Source organism: Chrysemys picta, chromosome 18 (assembly GCF_011386835.1).
Source record: "Chrysemys picta bellii isolate R12L10 chromosome 18, ASM1138683v2, whole genome shotgun sequence".
NCBI lineage: Eukaryota > Metazoa > Chordata > Testudines > Emydidae > Chrysemys > Chrysemys picta.
In genome coordinates, this window is record NC_088808.1 from 18,070,082 (window position 1) to 18,096,950 (window position 26,869).

The window sequence follows — 26,869 nt, forward strand, 5'->3', positions numbered from 1 at the left end:
CCTGGTTAAAAGTCAGTGGGTGTGCCAAGAACTCTAAGGCTTAGAGCAGGAGTAGGCAACCTATGGGACGTGTCCCAAAGGCGGCATGCGAGCTGATTTTCAGTGGCATTCACACTGCCCAGGTCTTGGCCACCGGTCCGGAAAGGCTCTGTATTTTAAATAAGCTTCTTAAAAGATTTTAAAAACCTTATTTACTTTACATACAACAATAGTTTAGTTATATATTAAAAACTTATAGAAAGAGACCTTGTAAAAGAGTTAAAATGTATTACTGGCACGCGAAACCTTAAATTAGAGTGAATAAATGAAGACTCGGCACACCACTTCTGAAGGCTGCCTACCCTTGGCTTAGAGGAAGGACTAGTCAAACCCCTTTATTTAACAAAGAGCTACAAACAATGGCAGGACTGCCCAAGTCACACAACAGGTCAGGGCTAGCCTATGTGGGGAAATGACAGACAACTAGAGAGAGACAAGGTGGGTGAGATAATATCTTGTATTGGACCAAGTTCTGTTAGAGAGAGAGAGAAGTTGGTCCAATACAAGGTATCACCTCACCCTCCTTGTCTCTCCAATATCCTAGGACTGATATGGCTACAACAGCACAACATACAGACAACTATACACTCTTCAGTGCGTGCACACAGGAAGTTACGGCAGTATAATTATAACAAGTATACCTATTGGGATCCAGGAAGTGGGCGGGCGAAGCCCGCCCACTGCTAAAGGATCCCCCCCAGCCTAAGCGGGGGTCCACAGGACCTGGAGACCAAAAAATTACGGGGGACAACTAATAAAAGAACAGGGACAGGAGTGAGGTCAAAGGGTCAAAGTACTAACCAAGTATAGTTAGGCTGGTATATTTTCCCCTGTAGACAAGCCCTAAATCACATAGGCTGAGGGGTTTCACCAATTACAAATGCAAGGGCTAGGATATTGGCTTTGCAGCCTGGGTGTGTTAGAGACAGAAAAATCAGCAGAAGGCCTGGAGAAGCAGTTGTGAGGAACATGAAAATTCATCTTTATTAAGGGGTTTCAGGTTCATTCTCTGACCCTACATGTACGAGTCATTGTTTTCCTGGAAAGCATCAAATTGCTTTGCTTCAGATACAATTAGCATCTTCTGGCAGTCACAAATAGCTAACAGATGAAAACAATTGACAGCAAGGTTAGAAAACAAGCAGAAAAATATGCTGAGGTAAAGCCACTAATTATATAATCACTATTATTGGCCTGGATTTTAGTTCTTTATTTTCCATCACATAAAAGGTCATAGTAATAAGGGAGCGGGGGAGGGGTGCTAGGAGGGGAGAGGAATGTGTCAATGGTACTATGCCTGCAATAATCAAACATGCGGACATTGGCAGGACAATGCCCCAGCTAGCTCAAGGCAGCAAAGAATACCACCGCCCCAACTGGTCCAGTGGCGGGGGCAAGAAAGGGGGGAAATAACCTCTTAAAACCAGCTTCAGCCCTGTCACTCCCATTTTCCTAATGAGACCAGCTGTTCAAGTCGCGTTACTGTTGAATGCATGGCAGAACTCAGCCCAAAAGAGAAGCCTATGTAACAACATGCCGCATGGATCTCCTGCAGTCTGACGCATATTTATCAGTAGGCTTGGAAGGATTAGATTTTTTTATCAGTAAGTGTCAGTAAACATTGATTTCACCGTACACACACACATACACACACACGAAAAAATATTTCCATTAATAATCATCAGAATTTACAGATAAGCAAAGTAAGCAGGACGCTGCTTAAGAACTTATTAGTCTTAAGTGTATAAACATGTATAAAGGTGTTGTAACAAATACTGCCTAAAGCCCATATTTCCAGCTCTGCTAAAACAGCCGGCTGTGACGTTCGCAGAATGGGAGCTGCAGACAGTTAGACAGCATTCATAAAGCTTTACCTTTGTGAATCTCAGCATTTACGGTCATTATTTAATCACCTGACCCCCTCATTTCCCACAACTGCAAAAGTTTAAACTGTTAAAAATTGGGGGGAAATAATATCAAGGTTTAATTTTTAAGTACTGTCAAAATTCTTAAAAATAAATATTGAATTCTGCCAAGCCTATCCATGAAGTGTATGAGGAGACAAAAATGACACGAGTCGGCCTATTGCAAGTCTCATGATATTTGATAGCATCTTTTGGAAAACCCCAATTCCTGGAATCCCAGGATTATGTGAAACTGGAGTTTTCATTTAATAAAAAAAGTTTCTAGCCCTCAGCTACAGAGAAACTAAATAAAAATAAATTAATGGAGATATCCTATCTCCTAGAACTGGAAGGGACCTCGAAAGGTCATCGAGTCCAGCCCCCTGCCTTCACTAGCAGGACCAAGTACTGATTTTGCCCTAGATCCCTAAGTGGCCCCCTCAAGGACTGAACTCACAACCCTGACCCAAGTACCCTAAGTGGTCCAAAACCAACAACTAATAGAAAAACCCAAAGTTATTTTCTTTTTAAATCTCAATTTGGTGGGCTTGACTCCTGATTTTTGAACACTTAGGACTTGACCACTTGTCCCGGTTAACGTTGTTACGTGGCTGATCGATTAGGGAATGTGCTCGTTTAAGGTTGTGCAATGCTCCCTTATAACGTCGTTTGGCAGCTACCTGCTTTGTCCACTGCTTGCAGAAAGAGCAGCCCATTGGAGCTAGCTGGTGGGGGCTTGGAACCAGGGTGGACCAGCAGCCCCTCTAAGTTCCCTATGCGGCAGCTGCCCAGCAGGCTATCAATTGCCGGGCAGTTCAGCTGTCTCTCTGCCCACTGCCTTGGAGCTGCTCCTGGGAGCCTCCTGCTTGCTGTGCACCGAGGGGGAGGGAAGAGGGGTACTAATGTCAGGGTGTCTTCCCCCTGCTCCTGCAACCCATCTCCACAGAGCGGGGGGGGGGGGGGGGGGGGGGGGGGAACACGACAGGGCTGAGGAAGCTTGCTGGCAGCAGCTGCTGTCTCAACTTGCTGATCTACTTAAAAAGGCAATGTACTTAGAGTGGGGTCACCGTACTTAAAGGTGGAAATGTACATCTCTCTCTCACACACACACACACACACACACACACACACACACACACACACACACACACACTGCGTGTCTTGGTCTCTCTCTGCCATGTGGTGTCTCCTCCCTCCATTCGTGTGGCCTTGTAGAGTGTGAGGCTACATTAACAATAATGAGTTAACCCTTGAGGGCTCAGCTGAGTGCTAGTTCATCATTTAGCAGTAAGACTCCCCGGGAAATATCCCACCCTCTGACTCCACCACCTCAACCAAGCTTCACAATCATCATTGCTGGGTACAGTATTAAATTGTTTGTTTAAAACTTATGTGGTGTGTGTGTGATTTTTTTTTTCCCCCTGGAACCCAACTCCCCCTATGTACATTAATTCTTATGGGGAAATTGGATTTGCTTAACATCGTTTCGCTTAAAGTAGCATTTTTCAGGAGGATAACCACAAGGTTAAGCGAGGAGTTACTGTATGTTATTAGTATTAGGGTACTTTGCCTAGCCATGGACGAGGATGCCACTGTGCTCGGTGGGATACAGGCAGAGAACAAAAAGGCGGCCAGGATGTATTAGGAGAGACATTCTGCTGCAAGTTGGTGGAATGACTCGGCAGGAAAAGAAAGACACAGTCACAGCCAGTGTCCTCTCCTCAAAGGACAGTAATAAGATCTCACAGGAAGTGAACATAAGCAGAAAAGAACCATCCCCCCAAGCGAATAGTTTAGCCCAAACTCTGACCCTTGGGTGCAAATCACAATCTTCCCAAAGGGCCAAGCTCTCCCACTCTGCCTGCCTCCTTGCACAACCTGTCCCCTAATCACAGGCAGAATGAAGCTTAACCCTCTGATCACAGCACCTTTCACATCTACCTCCTGGTATGAAAACTGCCCTCTGGGCCAACACACCAGAGCTTGCACTCCTCCTGAGCTAAAAGGGGAAGGTGCTACAGCGTCAGCCAAAGAGTCACGGTTCCATAGCCGGGGGCTCTCACTCGTCTCCTCCGTGGATTGGGACAGAGGGGGATTTGTAGCACATGCTCGGTGGCACTTGAAAAGCGCGGTCTGTCCATTTTTGCAGATTGCCCGACAAACCTTGTCATTTCTATAGCACTAACGTCCAAAGCATTTTACAGGCAAGTGTGAAGACAAAACAGCTCCCTCGAAATCTAGAGACAACAGAGCACAAGGCAGAGAGGTGGGAGGGCAAAAAAACTGCAGCGGTAACCAGTGATGGAGATGAGCCCATAGCCTTTTGCCTGGATTTGTCCCTCCCCTGTACCCACCTCCTTCCTCCCTCTTGTAATTTGTTCAGGTTGAGTTTATGATGTTCAGTGATTGTGATATCTAGTGACCTCAAGCATGTAAGGGAGGGACGATCGGACGTTTTCACCGGGGAGCACATCAAACTTCACCATATTGCAGCTTGTCATTAATTATAAGCTTGCAGGGAGGTTGGATTTCATCAATGCTCAAACAGAATTTGCCAATGGGCATTTTAAGAGTCAATTCTTCACACTCCAATAATTTGAGCAATATTATCCAAAGGAGAGGGGAAGGGAAAGCAGGCCGGTGTTCAGCTGATGCAGGAAATTGACTGAGGGAAACAAAGAGAAAATGAACGAGGCCCACAAGGTTAAAGTCCTTCATGCGGTCTTGCCAATTGGATTTATACCATGAAGCTTGTCCCTTCTGAAACACAGATTTTACACAGACATCCTGACTTCCTTCTGCACCTCAAAGGAGCACTGCCTGCAACAGGTGCCGGCGCTTTCATGGGGAAAAATTCTCAAGTGCAGAATGACCAATTATTAATTATTCTAGGTGCATAGACAGGCACACTGTAAAGAGGCCTGATTTCCTAAAAGTGCTGAGTACATGTGCTCTGAAAAATCAGACCCTTTTGAGGTGCTTAAGTGGGATCCCAAAAATTGGGGCACCCAAAATCCCTAGACCTTTTGATCATCTTGGCCAATACTCCTAAGGGTATTGCATAATAGCCATCACTGCAGTACCTTAAGGGCTTGGTCTTTCATGGTACGGGGCACCCACAGCTCCGACTGACTTCAACGAGAGTTGTGGGTGCTCACCACTTCTGAAAAAGCAATCCCCCAGTGCTGCTGGTGGAGCCATTTCTGACAACTCATTAGCACTTGGAACTACCAAGGAAGTGGTGGATTTTCCATCTCTGGATGTCTTCAGATCATGACTGGATGCCTTTCTGGAAGATATGCTGTAGTCAGACACTATAAAAGGGCTCGATAAAAGGATAACTGTGTTATACAGGAGGTCAGACTCACTAGAGGATCTAATGGTCCCTTCTGGTCTTAAACTCTGAATCTATGAAACTCCAACGCTACTAGCACCTCCAGGTGAAAACCAGAACTGCAAAAAAAGCAGCTCTGATCTTCCAAAAATATTTTGAGAAAAAGTTAAGGGTCCTTTAAAAGCATCTCCCCCCATTTTCCCAAATATTTTTGAGGGGAATCTCTCCACCAGCAGCATGTGCCTATCCACACCTTTCAGAGAGACACCTCTCATTATTGCTTACATTCTTTATGAAAATGTTTCTTCTTCTCCTCACTGTTGCTCCAATCTGTTCTCACAAAAAGAGGTCATAAAACACTGACATCCACGCTCGGCGCTCCAAGGTAAAAATGTCTATGTTCACATAATCACTTTTCATCTTTTTTCTAGTGGGCATGATTGTTTTTTTATTACTACTTTACATTCAATGTACTTTACAGTACAAATCTGGCTTCTGAAATGATGCCCCCGGAGTGGAATTGAAGTTTGAAGCTCAAGATAAGTAGATAACGTACAATGTTTATTCCTATGTTCAGAGCCTGGGATTCAACCAGCTCAGGTCACATCTTCAGTGTACTGCGATCTCAGGTCCGTTTCTGCAGCACAGAGGTCCTTTCGATAAAGTCCCACGCACATCAGAAATAGTGCTGCTATTTCTGTATGAGAGATTCAATTTTTTGGTACGATCTTTGGGGCCCAATGACTTGGAAGACTGAATTTCTCCTTCCCCTCAGACAGTGATTCCATCGCATCAAATTCAGATGCGCCCTACAGGCCGAACAGAGCCATGTTCCTGCTTTCAACCATGCTTGGTCTTTGCTCAGTAAGCAGAACTTTCACAACTGTGTTCTAGCATCATCATCGCTCGTTTTGTCTTCTGCATGCACACACAGAAATAGCAGTACCGCCACAGCAGGGCTTCCCTTAAAATTACATTCCAGGTTTGCACTTAAATCTTGCCTGGAGCCCCAGTTCCTTTCACTCACTGATGCATGTTCATACCAATCTGAATGCCATTAGCAATGGTTTGCGTCAGCATTGCAGTTTTGGGCCTCTCTCAGCCCTGGTCTACACTGAGCACGGGCGGGAGGGGAGGGGAGGAGAAATCAATCTAAGTTACGCAACTTCAGCTACGTGAATAATGTAGCCAAAGTCGATGACTTACCGTGGTGTCTTCACCACGGTGAGTCAACTGCTGCCGCTCCCCCATCAACGCGCGGCGGTGGAGTACAAAAACAGGGACAATTTGGAAATTACTCTCCTAGTTCTAACAGTCATATTATTGGTAAAAATGTAATCTGAGTTCTACTGCACACATTTCAAAAAGCAGCCTTCACTGCAACTTCAGGGCTTGGTCTTTGCATGAATATGCCCCTACTCACCTGCCGTCAATAGGACTATGCGCTCTTAGGAGAGGAACAATGGTCCGGTGATTAGAGCATTAGCCTGGGCCACAGGAGACCCAGGCTCTATTTCTGCTCTGCCACAAATATCCTGTGACACCTTTGGCAAGCCACTCTGTGCCTCAGTTCCCCATCTGTAAATGGAGGTCAGAACATGGCCTACCTCCCAGGTGTGTGCTGAGGATTAAAGACTGAGTGCTCAAGTTCTATGGTAAAAGGGGAATAGGGCCATATAAGCACCTTACATAGAAACTGACAGTCTACAAGACCAAACGCTTTTTTTTTTGGGTTAACCATCTTTCAAACAAACCATGTTCCAAAACCAATGTATTGCATTAAATATGATCCAAATCACAGCAGCAGAGGACAAGAAAAATTAAGAATAGGCATGGAAGATGCAGCAAGGCACTTAAGCATATGCTTAACTTTAAATACAAGGGCAGCCCCAACGGATTTTAATGAGACTACTCACACGCTTACAGGGAGGCACATGCTTAACTACCTTGCTGAACTAGTTTCAGAGGGGTAGCCGTGTTCGTCTGAATCTGTAACAAGCAGCAGAGGGTCCTGTGGCACCTTTAAGACTAACAGAAGTATTGGGAGCATAAGCTTTCGTGGGTAAGAACCTCACTTCTTCAGCTTTTTGCTGAACTAGGTAATCTGGGGGCAGTTGATGAGGGAGAGAGATGCCAGGAGGCTCTCCCAGGAGCTGCAGAGGAGAAGACACTCATCAGTAAGTAGCACTGGGTAAAGGGAATGAGAGGAGGCCGTTACCAACATCAGCAAAGGTAGTGCCACCCAAAAAAATCCCCAAAGCACACCCCATCCCAGGGCTCAGTTTTGTACAGTTATTTACAAGCTATTTGCACCTTGCTGCTGTACCCTGAAGTAATCTCCACCTTTACTAAACGTAAGCAACAAAGCTGCGAAATCCTCACCGTCTGTTAGCCAAAGATAAATCTCGGACAATGCTAAAACCAACCACCTCTCTAAGCCATGCCTTATTATTCGAAATGTCTGCAAAATATTTAGCGACTGCAGGCTGGCTCCAAAGTTCTTCAAAATTACTAATGACGGGACTGGGATGGGAGGCCAAGAAAAGTGCTGCTAAGTGGCGTGTGCCCAGGTCCTTTAGTTTTACCCCGGTTCATTAATGTTACTCTCTTACTACAGTGATGGCCTTTTAATACGTGATTAGTGGGAAGTGAATGATGTTGAAGATAAGAATGTCTCACTTACATACACACCATTAAGACTGAAAGCTTAAACGAACTAGCTATAGAATCAACATCTGAGGCTCATTAGATCAATCAGAGAAATGCCGAGAATGAGTCAGAGCTGTCAGTTGCCTGCAGGTAGAGATCTGCAGGGCATGGTTTTCACTGCAGCTGGGTTGTTCTTCCTCCCTCTCCATGCTTTCAGCCAGTCACAGAAAAAGGATACAAGCCAACAAAATAAAAAGGGTTCGTATAAATAAAAAACCCTAAACCTAACATGTAGGACGCTCCTGTGGGAAACGGTCTCCATTCAACAGAACCTTCTGCTTAGTGGCTCTCGCTAATGCAGACAATTTTTCTGTTGGTCAGTCATTCCAGCCTCACTTTATATGGCATAGTCTAGAGCAGGGGTCGGCAACGTTTGGCACGCGGCTCACCAGGGGCCGGGCCAGTTTATTTACCTGCTGACGCGGCAGGTTTGGCCGATCGCGGCCCCCACTGGCCGCGGTTCGCCGTCCCGGGCCAATGGGGGCGGCGGGAAGCCGCGGCCAGCACATCCCTCGCCCACGCCCCTTCCCGCCGCCCCCATTGGCCCGGGACAGCATACCGCGGCCAGTGGGGGCCGCGATCGGCCGAACCTGCCGCATCAGCAGGTAAATAAACTGGCCCGGCCCGCCAGGGTGCTTACCCTGGCAAGCCGCGTGCCAAACATTGCCGACCCCTGGTCTAGAGAGTGGTTTTGAAAAGCCATTCAAACACGATTACACCCCACCCAGATTGGGGATTTCATTTTAGTTAAAATGAAACAACTGAACATCGACATGCCAGAATATTTTATTTTGAATATCCTGCTGGAGTGCCTCATGGAAGTTGTAGTTCAGTTGCCTTGTTTCCATTCTCCCTCCATGGTTGGGCACCCTCACCAGACTAGTACTTCCATGATGCACTGCCTCCTATCGCCAACAGGAGATCCAGTGGTGCATCATGGGAGCATGAGGCACGCAAAAAAAACCCCAAAAACAAAACAAATCCCTGAGGCACCTCAGCTGCATCTCTAAATTGAAATATTTCTGGTCTTAGCCAAAATATTTTGGTATTCACATTTTTGCTGAGAAAAAAAAAAAATCTAAATTTTCTATGCAAAATGGACAAAAACTTTATTCTCATCCAAAGTTTCCACAAAACATTTTCTAACCTGCTCTAATAATAAACTGATTTTTGCAGATCAACAAGTATTGGGTGGAATTCTCATCAGAGATGGAAAACGACCCCTGGAGTTAGATAACTGACCTTTGACTGACACATTCTTTTATTTCTTATGTGTTACACCGATACAAATTTACTCCCACGTGAATTTGTGCAGAAGTAAATTAATTGCCTCTATTGTATACTAGGAACTTGGGACAATCCTTAGCACCAGGTTTTATGGTTCCAGAGATATTTTAGCCTAGTGACAGGTTTTAAACAAACAGAAGAGCTCTATCTGGTGCCCCAATAGGCGTCTTGCTATTAAAGGCATGATGGTGAATGGGGATCTCCTCTCTTTAGGCCACGGTGAACCAGGGTTTAATTCCAGTTCCTCAGGCCCCCTCCACCGCACAAGTGCTTGGAGAAGAGCTGCCTGGGAGAAAGAAAGGGGAGAACTGCAGAATCAGGGTCCTAAACTTTGACCCCAATATTACAAGGACTTCAGCATCTGAGTGTCGTGTCTCATGTCAATAATCCCATTTACTTCAATTGGGCTATTCACAGGAGTCACCCCGCACATGTGGTTAAGTGTTTGCAGAATCAGGGCCTTGGAATTCACCACACTCAACTGCTTAAAGGTATCAGAAACTCTGGACACCTTTAATTACTTATACAACTCGTGATCTACATCTCTCGGTGTCAGTGTCACTAAAAGTCTTGCTGTAAGATCTCACCCGCTAGGAATAACTCAGAACGCAAGTTTAACCTGAATGCCTATGGCATACAAGCTTGTGCCTACGGGCCCTAAAAAAAAAAATCATTTGCACGTTAATGCAAAACAGTTCTAACAAGAACATATGCAGCTTTTGCAGTTGTAGGTAGCAGGTCACCCCCCAGCATGGAAAATGTAACAGGGCTCTATCCGCTTGAATGTTTTTGAAAGCAACTAATTTCAAAAATTCCAGTTACTGATAAGAGTTCCCTTTAAATAGTATTTCCTGAGATACCTACCTTCCTTCCCCCCGCCCCCCATGAAGGCTACACACCAAATGCGGTCAGATGCTCAAAGTAAACACTGAAAACATGGAGAGAAATGCACTTTGCCTGCTAACGTCTTCCAGTTGTGGTAATCTAAGGTCTGACTTGTAACTATAGATGGTACAAAGATTTCAACCACAGCTGTGATTTGCAGGTTGACGGTGTCACTAAGTCTTTTAAACCTGGCAAGACATAGTAAGAGCTGTTCAGGGAGAACGACCTCGAAGGATTTAAATAATATCATCAGTCATTTCTCAAACAATGGGCAAAAAACATCGAGCTGTAGGAAACAGGTTGACTTTTGGCGAGAGCGACTTCAGTAAACGTTTTACCATTCCCAGCTATACACAAAAAAGCGTGAGCCTCGTTTCCATGGGTTTGTATAAAATTACTGAGAGCAGGGGTCAGAAAGCTCACAAGAGTAACAGAAAAGCAACTTATACGTGCTCAGAAAAACCTAGATATACCCTGATCAACATCTTTGATTACATTCACGCTAAATATTCCAAAGGTTACTTAAGGCCTACCAGCAGAAATTCTCCTAACCAGACGACGGGAGTTCGGAAGGGTCTTGTGTATACTTGTTTGATCTGAAACATAATATCCCGTAATGGGACCCTTTGGAAAATCCCAGGGAAAGCAGCCAAGAAAAGAAAAGAAACTTCCCAGAACCAATATTTCTGGCTCTTTCAGTTTCACTGGAAAGCTGCAGAGCTAGGAACAGTCCAGATTTGTAAGGGGGAGGAGAGAAGAAACAAGTAAAAGGCACAGGGTAGATTCACAGCACCTAAAAGCTTCTGTGGGCTGATTATTATTGGAGCCCCATCAATTCCCTCAATACTTCGCAAGCAGAAGAAGTGGCCCCTACCCAAAGGAGTTTACAATACAATGGCCTTATTCTGCAATCCTTACTCACATTGGACAAGGACATCAAAAGGGCAGTTTGAGTGAATGAGTACAACACTACTCAGCAAGTAAAATTCATGCCCGTGCAGAGCCGAAGAGGTGCCCAGGCTTCCTACACAGGAGTGAGTTTCACCCCGGGTCAGGAAGGATTGCAGAACTGGGCCCGTGTGTTTGTATCGGACACACCAGTCTAAAAATCACAGCCTGTGTTCTTTGTGGGATCCTCTTTGAAAGGGCTTTGTGGATAAGGAGGGATTTGAGCTAAGAGTGGGAAGTGGTTTGGCCCACCGAGTACGGAGAGACCGTTCCAAAACCTAAGTGCAACGGCAGAAGGAGACACGCTCAAACTTTTATCAGCTCACATCACAGAGTTGAGTCACAGAAGAGCAAAGGCCTGCATCCATGTCACAAACTCCTCATTACCCCAGAGTGCTCTGCCCAGCCTGACCCTAGAACATATCTGGAGCCCACTGGAAAAGATAGGTGGTGGGATCTGGGGTGTCTTACTTGCACCATGGCAAGAAATGACAAGCAAGGGCAAAGCATTTCATTTCACAGGAGCCCACTGCAGCCTCTGGGTGAAGAGGAAGGATCCTTCTTCCTCTTAAATGGTAGCACTAAAGACCTATTAAATATTGAGCAAGATTCGCTGGTTGTAAGTGGATCCTTTCCTCTCGTGGCATCAGTGGAGATGCACATCTGCTGCTGGGAGTTCCAGCGGCTTTATATTGAGCAGCAGTCCCTCAACACACCCCTTCCCTCCCCCCCGCTGTCAAGCTGAACAAGAGCAGCAAGCGCTAAGAATGCCACAGACAAGGGCCACCCAAGGATGTTGTATTACATCTTTCCCATCAGCCAGATTCCGATCCACTCACTGCACATCCCAAGCTGCCAGATTTCAAAAGGAAGCGTGGTTCTTAAGCTGTAATCAATACAGGGCTAACTGTGGCCAAGAGGATGGGAGGGGACGTTGCCTGGTGTGGCCCAGCTCACAGCGTGGGCACTCAGCATGGGGCTCGTGCTATTTGGGCTGGCAGGGTTCGGCTGTATCATCACAAGAGGGTTTGCATTAAAGATCCAGTGGGAAATTGCATAAAACTGTAAGGCATGGGATTATTACTGGCCTCTACAGACAGCTACATGTCTGCCTCTCAAATACCGTACACACTGTGCCGCTAAAATCCCCCGTAAGTTAACTATGGCAACAGAGGACGCCTGGGGGCTCCCAGACACACACTAACTTCTGCCACCTTGCTGCAGTGCAATTTTACTGGCATAGCTTTAAAAGGAGGGTTTGAGGGTACAGCATGAAAAAAGGTTCAAAGGAGCCCTCTTTTAGAGAGTGCCCATTTTCCAATGAAAATTCTTGTGTGCAATAGGACATGAACCATTCTTAGAGCCCTGGATCAAAACATATTTTACCATCCAAAGAGGCACTGCTGCCTCATGGTTAGAGCAAAGGATCAGAAATAAGAACACTTGTATCCTGTTGCCAACTCGCCCACGTTTCCAGTAGTGTCAATCACCCTGCCTGTGCCTCAGTTTCCCCACTTGAAAATGTGGGGTACGCTCGCAAAGTAGGTTATCTTTACAAGGCACCTCTCCTTGTGATGACCTTGGATGAAAAGACACTAACAGGCTTGTCCGCAACGTGCGCCAGACAGATGCAAACTGTAGAGCACAACACTTTAAAGGCGCTCTAACTGCCCCGGGCGGGCAGACCCCACTGCTGCGCTCTAAAAGGTACCTACTGCGCATTTGAAACAGTACTACATCAACGCACTACGAACCTTTTAGAGCGTGTCAGTGTGGGATCTGCACAGGGCAACTAGAGTGAAACACTTTTGAACGCTTGATAATTCACACTGCTCCGGGGTGCACTGCTGTACCACATAGACAAGCCCCAAGTGTTATTTTTGTTCTAGGAACCTCACTCCTTTGCCAAATGTTGGTTTAATAAATGTTCATTTAACTTTATGATCTACCAAATTCCATGTAGTTAGGTTCTTTATGCCTAAAACTTTATTCCAGGGTCAGTTATTTATTGGACAAAGGAGGGTTTTTATTCTTGAAGTCATGACATATTGGAGAGCTCTGAAATTCACAGGACAGAGATTCAGCTCATTTAACATGATTATTGTGCAATTAAATACTTGCTTCATAGGAGGTTTCACTCTATGTAGCATACCCCTCCAGATGGCCATATAGCAATTTCATAGGTATGTCTCTGCATCAGGCTTTCAATGGTTATTAATTACTAGCACTAGCACGTCGGAAAATGCCACTCTTTCTTGAAACTCTTTCGCAGGTTGATTTCAATGAAATTTCTTTCGGAACAAAGCAAAACAAAGCACTTCCATTTTTCATTTTTAAACCGTTGTTTTGATTTTTTTTCCCCCCCAATTGATTTATTTTTCAAAAAAGTCAAAACCAGAAGTAATCCTTCTGATTTTATCAACACAAAAACATTCCCAAACAATCCAAAAAGAAAATTGGTTGGAAATTTCATTTCATCGGGAAAAAATTCTATATTTTAATTCCAATTCAGAAAAAAAAAATCGGAAATATCAAAATTGCCTACGGAATGGAAATTTAGAATTGCGACCAAATTTGAGGCCCCATTCTGGTTGGTGCTGTACAAAACGCGAAGTAAGGGACAGTTCCCTGCCCTGAAGAGCTTAAAAAGTAGAAGATCTCCATCCAGCTACTGGTTCTGGATGGGTAAAACCCTGTCTCAGTATCAGAGCCTAAATGCGGACTTTGCTTTAGGCACACGGCATCAGTCATCACTATCAATTAAAGGCTAAACATAGTAATGTTTAAACAAATCCCAACTGTCTGCAATACCCTGCATAACAGAAAGCACTGCCTGGTATATGCTTGAGCAGCCACAGAAATCTGAAATTCATTTGTCTTGTGTTTTAAGGAAGTACAGTAACAAGGCTTCCTGTACATACTTTTAGTATTTTAGCTGAAAACATCTGTTCGACACACTGCACCTGCTGAGTGCTGTTTTAACATTTTGGAGCACCTCTCCCCCAAATAAATTACAACTACACACTTTGCAACATTTGGTAAGAGGAAAGGATAAGAAGTTTATCTAGTAACAGAGTCAAGGTGGGTCCCCCACAGGGTTTTTGGCGCCCTAGGCGGGGGTCCTTCCGTGCTCCCGGTCGTCCGCGGCAATTCTGCAGCGGGGGGGTCCTTCCGCGCTCCCGGTCTTCGGGGTACTTCGGCGGCGGGTCCCGGAGCGGGTGAAGAACCCACCGCAGAATTGCCGCCGAAGACCCGGAGCACGGAAAGACCCCCCACCGCCGAATTGCCACCAACAGCGGCAAAATGCCACCCCCCCCTCCCCCCAAATCCTGGTGCCCTAGGCAACGGCTTAGGTCGCCTAAATGGAAGCGCCGGCCCTGGTTCCCCCCACCCCTTTTTCCCCATTTATCATAGCAGCTTCTTAGTTCTAAACTAGATTAAGTTTTTATGATCACAGGATTAAAACACAATATGAAGCTTGATATTATTTTACCTCCTGCCAAAAAGCCCTTGCTTTAAAGAATTTTCACACACACACACACACACACACACACACACACACACACACACACACACACACACTCCATTTTTACTGTTCATCCTGGTATCTAGAGCCCCAGGCCACTTAATGGTTCCACTGCAGTTTTTAAATTTTCAACCAAGTCTTCTAGGACTGGATTCCAGCCGAGCTACAAACCAGCTCGCTCTAAAAACAGACCAGGATGTCTATCTGCGAATCTGCAGTTTTGAAGAAGCTCGTATGCTACGGCCGTCTGTAATCTCAGCACATTCATTTCAAAAACAGACATGGTTGGCGCTAGGTGTCTTGATGGGTTCGTGCAGTCATCTTTCATCTCTGTAAGTAAAGATCTGCCAATATTCTTCTCTCACACACACACACCCTCTCTCTGCAGGCTAGTTACACTACCGCTGTCGTGGGGATTAAAGAAATACACATGCCCTTTTTTGGAGAGTTCTTCTCGCCTCCCAACCCACCCACCGACCATAATGTTTGACAAGTTGTACAGCAAGTAGAACCAGTTTTATCTCTGATTCTGCCTCTTTTTGGATACACATCCAACTACCGGGCAATGGTCACCTGACTAGTCAGTGCAGGGACTTATAAGAAGGAGAAATCTGTTCTGTAGAGCATTCAATGGGAGGATTTGTAAATAAACAGGACACATGCCACAGAGGATGAACCCCCAGTGTTAAGATCAAATGTTGGTCCACAGCAGTTGGTTACATTCAGCTCTGCTAATGGCCCTCCCTCTCCCCCACCCCTTAACCCCTACAAGGGCTATTGCAAAGAGCTAACTGGAGAGCGACCATTCTAAAGTAAAACACATTGCTTTTAATTCTTTCTTGGCTGCAATAAGCCAACAAAACAAACAAAGGATGGGAAAAGCAGAGCTGTTTGCACTGCCAGCAGCTTGGCTGTGGGTGGAAGGGTGGGCGTTTAGCTGTCTTTGTTTATCATGGCACCGGAACACATCCATTTACCCAGAGCCTTGTAATTTTCAATTACCTATATTATATCATAGAATTCTCTCTCCCTCCCCCTTACAGCACACTGCACAGGTTATAAATAAGTGCCTGATTTTGAAGGCCCACACTAAAATATTGCCATAGGGGTATTAAAATAAAATAAAATAAAATAAAAGGAGGAGATGGTTATTTTACGGGACATTTTTTCAAAAAATGATTAAGAAATTAGCAAGGCTAGTGCCAATTCTTTCCAATGGGAATGTGTCTTCCTAAAGCCCTTGAATGATTCTGAAAATCTTCCTAATGCCAAAACCAAGAAGAATTAAAGTTGTATCGACTCTAGCAATATTTCACACCACAATTGCTTGGAAAACACTAGGAGCACCCCCACAGCTCCCATTGAAGCCAGCGGGTGATGCAAGTGTTCTGGACCTCTGATGATCAGGTCCTGTCTAGGAATGATTTTTTTTTTTTTAAATGAAAACAAGGAGAGTAAGTTTTACAGTGTCAGACATCTTGGTTTCTGCAGAGCTGGGGGATCTACGCATGCGCATTGGTGCATTCTTTGACTTCCCAGGCGATGGTGCAGGTCCTCTCAGGCCCATCTCGCTGAAGTTTTCATAAAGGTTCCTATTATTGTGGAATCCAGACAGCATTTTGAGATCACAAGATGCTGCTTCAGCCAACGAGGACTGAGGAAAGATTAGGAGAGTAGAGCAGCCACCAACCCAGGAGAATCCAGAAATCGGTTGCGGGTCCATCTGCAGAGCTCTTGAGTCAGTTGCATCCTGGCTGTCACCGGTCCCAGTGAAACCAATGAGAGCTGTGGGTGCCCAGCACCTCTGAAAACAAGGAGGTGGGACGGAGGAAAGGGGAAGTCACAGACAGGGAACCGCCATGGCATCCGGTTCAGAAAGATTGGGCCTGGCTTTGGACCGTCTAGACCTATTCAAGGATATTCCACCAGGCCATCCTGCAACCTCTTGGGAGAAAAAGGTATTTCTTTACATGAAAAATTATTGCAAATTTTTAAGTACGTGCTGTAAATATTTGTACACTAAGTTTTCATCCGACCGTATAATAAGCGCTTCCTACATCCCTATCAGCCTAGTATATTTCCCTCTCCTGGAAGGCTCCCCTACTCTCTCCTCACCGCTTCCCTCCTTCAAACTGATAGTGCTGCAACCTCCCACGCATGCTACATTCACACACACATACCACTGTCCCCCGCCATGCGCTCCTCCTTCCCCAGGCACCAGACACGAAAAACAAACCACGGGTGTGCAACTCCCTGAGCCAGGTCGGTGAGACAGTTGCAGCAAGTGAAGATTAATTAATCAGATCAAAGATGGGCCTGAAAAACTCTTGCATCCAAAACACTCTCCAAAGGTTTGGAAGAGTTAAGACCCACATCCAAGTTCTGTGGCTGAGGCCCATCTGTGAGAACCAGGGATGTGCAAAGTTAAACCAATTTTAATGGTTTGAGTCTCAGTACCAGAAGCAACACGCCCACTGAAACAACTGGTTTATCTCAGATGCTAGAAGAGTCAACATCCCCTGTATTTCAGGTGACTTATGACTGAGCTTCCCCTTTTGATTTTTATAGCAACATCACTGCACGCCTACAGTTCAGACCGTGAGAGACCCAGGACTCGTAAAAAGGTTCTTTGAAACATTCCATCAAGTTCAGCAGAAAGTCAGGGCAGTTAAACAAGTCTGGGAGTACAGAAGAGAGAAGGGGGAGGTTAATAAATAGCACACTCCACAGGTTTATGGATAGTGAATTATCTCTCTACAAAAAAGAAACCTTAAGTGTATTACTGCAAGTTATTGAAAGTGAGTAACTCCTTTTCATGAACCTCACTGCCTCCATGCTGACTCAGAGTGATGAAGCGTTTAATCCATATTTATGTACATCTGATCTCATTACATCTGGTGCCAACAAATTGAAGAGCTATGCAAGAGCTAAGCTTTATGTTATTGCTGTCATTAAATTAAACGCACATATGTACAGTGCAAAAATCACAGACATACTTGGGCATTATTTTTGTTCCCTTTGCTATTACAGACAGGATTCTTCAAAGTACTGAATGGTCCCATTGCCGTCAGTGGAGGTTACAGGGGCTCAGTACCTCTCAGGAGGAACTCCGTGCGTTGCAGGATCCGACCCTAAACTGAAGGCAATGGTGTGTTTCTTCCTCGGAATCCCACACCCACGGCTGCTGCAGTGAAGTCACACACACGGGCTGAGCTTTTCAAAGGGGACTATTGATTTGGCAGGCCCAACCTGAGAGGACCTTGAAGAGGCCTCATTGTATAGAAGGTGCTGAGCCCCTGCCCTCAGAAAATCAGGCCTTTTTAAAAGGCATCTCAAGTCAGACACCCAGAAACTGAAACGCCCAAAACCGTCGTCGCTTTTGGAAATCTCAGTCAGGATCCGGGCACGTCACTGTCACAATATTATTGCTTAACAGCAGGGTCTAAACACGGGGAAAAAGAGCACTGGAAGCAATCAGACCCCCTGATCTAAAGCAATTCTTTTTGGTAATTATGAGACATGACAAGAAAAGCTATGCAACACCCAAGAAAAATACACATCTGTTTGCCTAGGCCCTGCGTTCCAGCCTCCCACGATGACAGCAACAGAACTTTTCACTTCTACGGCTATTTCTGCCTCAGGACCCCACCCCTTACCAACATCAATCCTACTTCAACAACCTGGGAGACAAGCCACTAAAACTAGCAGAGAAGTGACTCGCCCAAGGTCCAACTGCAAATCAACAGCAGAGACAAGACCAGAACTCCTGACTGGCAACGTTTCGCTTTTAACCGCCAGACTATGCTGTGTCTTCGCCATTGCGAGTCAGCCTGTAATGGAAGATCGGTCTGTCAGATTCTCCAAGCCAATGCCCACATCCTCCATAAAAAGGAGTATTTCAGTTACTGAGACAGGACTTTTATTTCTTCAGCAATGAAACAACAAGGCAACTATTTTCAGTTCTCCGAAGTCCGGAGCCTGGTAAAAGAGGGGGACAGATCTCAGACCCTTCAGGCTGCCCAGACAGATGGAAAGCTGGCCTAACAGGGCAGCTAGGAAACCCCATGCAGGGCCGGCTCTAGGCATGAGCAAAACAAGCTGGTGCTTGGGGCGGCACATTTTTAGGGGCTGCATGGCCAGTGCCAGAATGCCACCCCTAAAAATCTCTCTCTCAAACCTGGGAGGGAGGGGGAGATCCCGAGCGACTGTTTCGCCCGCCGCTGCTCCCCTTCCCTCCCAGACTTGAGAGCCTGGGAGGGAGGGGGAGAAGCGGCACCCGTGCCCCGGCCACTTGGAGTCTCCCCCTCCCTCCCAGGCTCTCAAACCTGGGAGGGGGGGGAGACTCCGATTGGCCGCGGCGCGGCACCGCTTCTCCCTCTCCCTCCCTCCTAGGCTTGAGAGCCTAGGGGGAGGAGGCAGGGCTGGGGATTTGGGGAAGGGGCGGAGTTGAGGCGGGGCCGGGGATGGGGTAATTAAATAAGGGGGGGGCGGCCAAAATTGTTTTTGCTTTGGGCAGCAAAAATCCTAGAGCCGGCCCTGACCCCATGCACTATGGAGGTAGCATAATATATAGAGATATACCTATCTCATAGAACTGGAAGGGACCCCAAAAGGTCATCGAGTCCAGCCCCCTGCCTTCACTAGCAGGACCAAGTACTGATTTTTTTGCCCCAGATCCTTAAGTGGCCCCCTCAAGGATTGAACTCACAACCCTGGGTTTAGCAGGCCAACGCTCAAACCACTGAGCTATCCCTCCCCCCATAAAGCCAGAGATACTGGACAGAGGAAAAATCCTGTAGGAGGCCATTCTAGCCAGTGCAGTTAAAGCAGCTCCGAGGCGGCTTTAATTCTTGCCAGGGAACAAACGAGCCCTCGGGGTTATAGTGGTAGAGACAGGCGTGGAGCACGACCGCATACCTCCCCTCATGCACTGAGCTCAGACACACCCAAGCATCTGGCCCTAAGAGTTAGTGACAATGTAAATCTAAGGTAATAATACACAGTGAGGGGATCCCTTAGGCGCAGAATAGGAGTCAAACAGGAAAATACAGCAGTAACCCAGCAGATGTAACTCCACTGAAGTCTGTACTGCTTTAGACTAGCTGAGGATCCGGCTTGGGAATGTAGCCTGTTGTTGGGGGGAAGGAGGGAAGAATTTGAGGGTTCTTTTAGCATTTTTCTTATAGTAAAGAGCCCAGATGTCCATCGGAAAACTCCTGCACATACTAAATGGTAATGCCCCTTTATTTACAGGCAGCCTATGAAGGTCACCAAGTAAATACAGAATAACTACATGCCCCTGCCTTTTTACTTGATAATTACCTTTCAGCAAGTCCAAAAGTTGTTAGTAATCATTACCTAACTGGCCTTCTAGTTTGGAGTACAGAAATAGCTGTAAGTGATATCTGAAAATGGAAACACCCAGCACCGTTACTCTGTGCTTACCATATAATTAAATGGTCAACCATTACTCTGCATTGTATATAAGAGGCTCTTACATGGCATAAGTGTCCTGTAACTGAAAAGTGTTATTGATCTAAGTAATGAATGGGCTCCACGAAGAATTGTGCGTGTCTGAATTCTGCATTTGGCCAGTGGGGATCTAATTTAAAGACTCCTTTGCGCTCTCAGGAGTTATACAATTTGTGATTCAAAATGGAAAGTAATTTTTTACGACTCTCCCATGTTATTTAACCTCTAATTTGCTTTCAGCAGAGGCAGAATGATGTTCTAGAGACCAGTCACAGCTAGACTATAAGTGAAAAGGAGTGGGAGGATGTTCAGCTGGTATGGTCTCAAAGGGTAAAAAACCAGCTCCAATTAATAACTTTGCTGAGCCATTTGGTACCATAAACTGCAACAAAATGTGAAAGCAAACCAGCATTCTATACAACAGTTCTTTCCCCAGCCCAGCTTCTGTGCATCTGTAGTCTCAAAACTTGAACCAGAGTCCCCTTGTGGGTTCATAAATCATGAACTCATAAAACAAACTCCTTCAATTGCAAGTTCCAGATAATAGTCCCCAAACTAAATTAGGCAATAAATATAATCTAATCTTTCCCATCAGCCAGTGGAAAGCTACTCTTCAACTAATCAGAAAAGTGGATGCCTTCACATAGCATATGCCTTGTAGCTCAGGAGACAAAGTAATGCATAGTTCCTAAAAGAACTGAGTGACTTATTAACACCAATATTGCCCAAAGAATAGAATATACTGCCTTGTGTGTGAAGGCTTCCCTAGACCCTATATCCATCAAAGTAACATTACAGTGCTAATGCCATTGAATTCTAGTAAATGGGATATCAGACAGACACTCGTGTCAAAACTATTCAGAAGCTCCCTTCCACCTGGGCTTCATCCAGAATTCAGTGCTGCCATTACACACAGAAAAAAAATGCTCCCTTTGCTCTCATCTAGGTGACACACAGCACAAATAAAACAAAATTATTGTCTGGGGGCTGGTGGTCAGAAAAGTCTCTGGGTACATTTTTCAAAAGCACCTAAGGGTGCTAGCCCAAGCCTGAAATCTACTCACTGTCGTGGAAACAAACTGCTCTCTATATATTTGGTTATTATATCGTAAGTGCACCTAGCGGCCTCAATTGAAATTGGGATCCCACTGCTCTCAGTACTGTTTGTACCCCTATCAAGAGATAGAAGCAATTGCACATCTCAGGAGACAAAACACAAAAGGTAAGGGAAGCAGAGATATGAAGTAGCTTGTCCAAGGTGAGCCACCAGGCCAGTGGCAGAATCTGAAGCAGAACCCAGGTCTTCTGAGTCCCAGATCTTTGCCACATCCACTAGACCCACTGCCTCCAATAACATCATCATCTCCGTAAATAATTGTATTTTTTTTTTATGAGCAACCATTACAATATTTTCTTCCCCAAAAAGAAAATCTGTCAATCAGCAAAACAGACTGAACCAGTAGGGGGACCTGTGGGTTCGGTTGTGAGCTGGATGAAACCTTGCTATGGGTGGAGTCAAAACCTTGTTGAACTGATGTGTGAACGAATCCGCCATTTAAGACAGGTGTAAGAAACAGTTAAGGGGCAAGACCTAAAACACAGCCTAGCAGAGGCTGTCCAGAAACTAGCCCCATGGGGACAGAAGGGTCGACTGGGTATTGTGACCAAGTCGGTGTGGGTCTGTCAGAGAACTCATGGAAAGAAACAGAATAAACAAGATTGTGGGAGGGGGGAAAAAAAGCAAGAAAACCAAGCAATAACCTGTGAGTGCAGTATGACTCTGGGGCTTGCAGGGTTTTAAGCTAAGAAACGGCTCCTTTTTGGTTCTTGTTTCCTTCTGCATTCAGAGACACAGTACGTTCCTTGTCAATAAACAAGGCTGCAAGAAATACCTGGCTAGGACCAATTTTTTACTCCCAGCTGGAAAACCCACAGAGTCCTGAACTATGACTAGCCACTGAGGTGAGAGAAGGAGCAACAGTTCTAAAGCACGAGCCCCTACTCAGCCTGAGCTAAGAGAGCCACCTCTGCTAGTCAAGGATGTAGCACGCTCATCGATTGATCACAGGACCCAGCCACCACCAGGGGCGGGGAAGACAGAGTGCCATACAAACGGGTGTGGGTTACACGAGCTATGCAGAATCAAGCTGGTTGCATGATCAGCCCAGCATTGGGCAGGACATTTCAAAAACAGTCTAGGCTTCCAGCAGCAGTAAAAGCGCTTCCAAACCCTTTTTTCAAACACAGATTAGGAGTTAGCTTTTACCTTTCCAAAATCCCGCACGTCGAAGAGGTCAAAGGGGTCAAACAGCTCACTGTTCCTTAACCCAAATTTGTCATGACAGACTTTTAAGAATGTTCGAATGTTCTTCAAACAGAGAAACTGCAAAGAGAAAAAAAAGAGACAAGGCTATAATTCTGTAAGAGTAATTTACTGTAGACATTAATCAAAATTCACATGCAACAGGAAGTGAAGAATATGGGAACTGCCTGGTGAGAAGATGCATTCGTTTACTGAGCATTCTAGTACAAACAGGTTCCCCAGTGCTCCATTATGGAGTGTGCTCTCAATAATATACCATCAACAGAGGCCCTTTGGGAAACCAAAACTTGAAGTTCAAGTGCGTGTTCACAAGGCATAGGGTCTAAACAACTTAAGAGCAGGATGTTTCCTTTTCAACCTCTAAGTCGAGCCCAAGTTAAGCTAAAAATTATATAAAAATGTATTACTGAGTTTGCAACTAATGACAATTTGAATCTATTCCATGGCTCCCCATGCAAGGCTCAGACATTGCACTGAATACGAGTGTACACACACACACACACACACACACACACACACACCATATATTTACAAAAATAAAAAGTATAAGTGACCTGGAAAAAGGAGAAAGGACAGAAAAAATGATTTTTTTTCACCCTCTCAAGTCAGAAACTATCGGCAGCTGATCCAAACAGTACTTTACTTCTCCCCCTCCAACTTCCTCCGACACGCTGACATGTCAGCTAATTGACATGCTAGAAAACAGAACCCCCAGCACATTCACAGATGATAGCTGCCATTCTTGTGATCCAACCTGAAATGAAGTTGGTGGACCAAATCAGAGGTGGGTCACTAAGCAGAGAGCCTTAGGGTACAACACACAAAAACCACAGATAAATAGCAAGTCTCTCACAGTGCAGATTGTTTTCACAGCGTTTTGGTCATCGTTCATTTTAGCCCATCTGAATTCTCATCTCATTTGTGACCACCGTAAAATACTTAAGATTGTTCAGCCACTAGTCATACGGCTCCATCGGCTGAGTAATCCAATGCCTCTTAAAAAAGATGCCATCTTTGACAATAGCAATAATGGATTGTTGCACTGTGACCGTGTGTGCGTGACCTTCATGGGTCTTGTAATCGGGGAACACAGAGGGCTCTTTCTACACTAATGTATGGCAACAAGAAAGGAAGGGATCAGAGAAGTAAGGTGTTGCTTCAGTTGTTTGGCTCTTACCCATGTTATTAATTAGAGCAGACTGAATGACTGTGCAGAAAATTAATTAAATAAGTTATTTCACCTTTTTTCTGTTGGCAAGTTTTCCATGCAAAATTCTCCAGTGTACTCATTACACAAAGTTCTCCACGGATTTCTTCAGTTGCTTGCTCATTGACAAATGGTTCACAAATATTCTTAATTCTCACATTGTTACATAAATCAACCAATCAAGGAACGGAAACAATGTCATGTGACTACTCAGGGCAAGTTTCAATTTGCATATTTGGTTGCAACAGCCCCACAGTTTGTGTTGGGTCAGTAACATTGTAGTCACATGGTACTGTTAATGGCCCCCAACTGGCCAATTTAGCATGGTAGAAATTGCTACTTGCAAACTTTACAAATATGCAATTTAAAACCTACCAAAAGTTTTGCAAAGAATCAAACCATAACCTTCTTGGCCAACCCATATCTCCACAAAGAAAACAGCATGAAGTGTGCCTATAAATATTATTGCATTTGGGGTTATATTTAAGGGGTCAGGCACAGGGTTACCAGGTGTCCTGGAAGCTCCGGTCAGCACCGCTGACCAGGCCGTTAGAAGTCTGGTTGGTGGTTCAGCGGGACAAGGCAGGCTTCCTGCCTGCCATGGCTCCGTGTGGCTCCCGGAAGCAGCGGCATGTCCCCCCCTCCGGCTCCTACGCATAGGGGCATCCAGGGTCTCCGTGCTGCCCCCACCACAAGTGCCAGCTATGCAGCTCCCATTGGCCGGGAATGGCAGCCAATGGGAGCTGCAGGGACGGCGCCTGCAAACAGAGCAGTGCACAGAGCCACCTGGACACACCTCCACACAGGAACCAGAGCGGGGATGTGTTGCTGCTTCCGGGAGCTGCTTGAGGTAAGCGCCACCCAGAGCCTGCACCCCTGACTCCCCCAGCCCTGATCCTCCTCCTGCCCTCCGAACCCCTTAGTTCCAGTCCAAAGCCCCCTTCTACACCCCAAATCCCTCATCCCTGGCCCCACACCAGAGCCCACACCCCCAGCCGGAGCTCTCACTCCCCCACTCTTCACCTCAACCCAGTGAAAATGAGCGAGTGAGTAAGGGTGGGGCCTCAGAAGAGGGGCAGGGCAGGGGTGTTTGGTTTTGTGGGAGTAGAAAGTTGGCAACCCTAGTCAGGCAGTGGGTTAGAAAGACCACTTCATTAATGAGAAACTAATTTAAACTAGGCAAACAGGGAGATTGTGTCGTTCCACCCACACACCTCCAGCAGTAGGCAATAAAACTCAACCAATAAAAAACAGAGGCTAGAAGCATCACATCATCAGAATCATTATAAACTCAGAACATTCTCATTAGTTGAATAGACCTGGGGGCAGAATGATAGTGTGAGTGATTGAAAAGACAAAATTAACACTCTGACTAGACTCTACAGAATTGTCTTACAACATACATACGGCTGGATGGGTGGGTGGGTGGGTGGGTATGCAAATGCGTAGGCTTCATACTACATCTCAGTCTTCCAGGCCGCTACAGGAGCTTTCAGCCTATGCAAACTAATTTGTTTATAGAAGGGGTCTGTTTTTTTGTTAACGTCTCATTCATCTCAAATTTCCACTAAGCATTTACTTTAAATCCTTTTAAGCTTCCAATTTGAAAAGTTAATGACACAGGTTTTAACCATAATTACAGATGATGAAAAGCAAGCTTCCTTTCATAATCCTGAATGCAAAAAAAACTGCCTTCCCCTTTTGCAGTATTCATAGCATCCGCCTCACCCCGTCGTCCCAATGCACAGGCAGAAATAAGGGCTGGAATCTACGGACAAAAATGACTGTCTCTCGCAGCAGTGGATTCAAAAATCTCTCCTGGCAGTCAGAGGACTTAAAAACTGAACCCCCAAGATCTGTGCTGTAGAATTTCAGTTCAAATTCTTTGAAGAACTCAACTTCACAGCCTCCGAGTTCAGAAAGATCAAGGAGCAAGCGCATCATCAAAGCAAACTAGAAGACTTCTGCTGACAGTATTTTCACTGGTGAGTGGGCATGAGCCATAACAAAAATTTTAAGATTAGTTCTATCCAACCTATCTAATCTCAGCTCACTGGAGACGAGCAATAATAATAATAATAATAATAATAAAAAAAAATCCATCAAACAAGAGCTACCTGCTGCTGTCATCGTGCATCTTATTTAAATTTGGAAACGATCATGCCAGGGGCCCCACTACCAATTGCTAAATTAATGCAAAAAAAACCTCCCTCTGCGTTTGTCTCACAGCCTCTTCTACTGCTCCAGGTAACATCTGCGGAATACATCCAAAACCACAGCAAATATGCAATCAGACAGTTGCCGAGTTCACACAGATGACAAGAGTCCAGGAAGAATCCAACCAACCATTTAAAGAGCCTCTGGAAAAGGCGGATGGAAAAAGGAAAACTTTCAACCAATACACTTAGATGACCTTCATCATGTTAGCATCCAAGCACGATACAGACAATGAATTTATCTTCACCACAGCACTGTGCGGTAGGAAATAAGAATTGTCCCCATTTTACAGATAGGGAATCGGAGACAGAGCAAGGTTAAACAATTTGCCCACACAGAAGTATGCCACGGAGCTGGGAACTTAGCCCAGGTCCTGAGTATCAGTTGAGTGTCTTAACACAAAACCTGACTTCATCTCTACAACTCTGACTCCTGTATTAAAGAGAGCCAATTAACTGCGTCTAACCCTGCTACAGTACGAACATTGCCTTGTGATCCCCACCTGTATAATACTTACACTTACCCACTTCACATGGACATTGAGGCGTTTTAAAAATGTTTCTGAAAGATCGTTAAATCTTTGGTTTAGATGGTGCTGTAGAAGTTCCACATGTTAATTAACTACAACTGGCTGAGTATACGCTGTCCTGGGGTGAGTGCAATGGCTAGCAGCATGGAATTCACATCAAAATCCATGGAAGGGCCTAGTTCAGCAGAGTACTTTAGCCCACGCCTAACTTAACATGAGTGGGACTACTCACAAGCTTAGAGCTGTGCATGCTATTAGGTATGTTACTCAACTGGAGCCTTGAGGTCCTTCTACCCAGGGCCAGCTCTGGCTTTTTTGCCGCCCCAAGCAAAAAAAAGGTGCAGGGGGACTCCCTGCACTGCAGACGTGCCCCGGCTAGCAGGGGGAGAGAGAGAGAGAGAAAGGGGCGGCCAGGGCTTCAGCGGGGCACTCGCCACGCAGCCCTGACCGCCACACCGCCTGCCGGGAGGGCTCCACACCGCTCCGGTC

General features: G+C 45.5%; 2 protein-coding genes across 5 annotated transcripts in view; one reads left to right on the forward strand and one right to left on the reverse strand.

Annotated features, from left to right (window-relative positions):
- The window catches only part of LOC135976492 (spidroin-1-like), a 925,731-nt gene that overhangs the window by 696,384 nt on the left and 202,478 nt on the right, over window positions 1–26,869 (forward strand). The window lies entirely within an intron of this gene.
- VAV2 (vav guanine nucleotide exchange factor 2) overlaps window positions 1–26,869 on the reverse strand; it is a 310,659-nt gene that overhangs the window by 227,482 nt on the left and 56,308 nt on the right. For 3 of the 4 annotated variants that reach the window (XR_010593637.1, XM_008169092.3, XM_065572400.1), the window contains exon 2: window positions 22,371–22,487. The exons of the other annotated variant lie outside the window; for it this stretch is intronic. Coding sequence is in view for 2 of the 3 variants with exons in the window: in XM_008169092.3 (XP_008167314.1) it covers window positions 22,371–22,487 (117 nt within the window). In the remaining variant the exon portion in view is untranslated. The remainder of the gene's footprint in view (window positions 1–22,370; window positions 22,488–26,869) is intronic. 4 annotated transcript variants of the gene reach the window in all.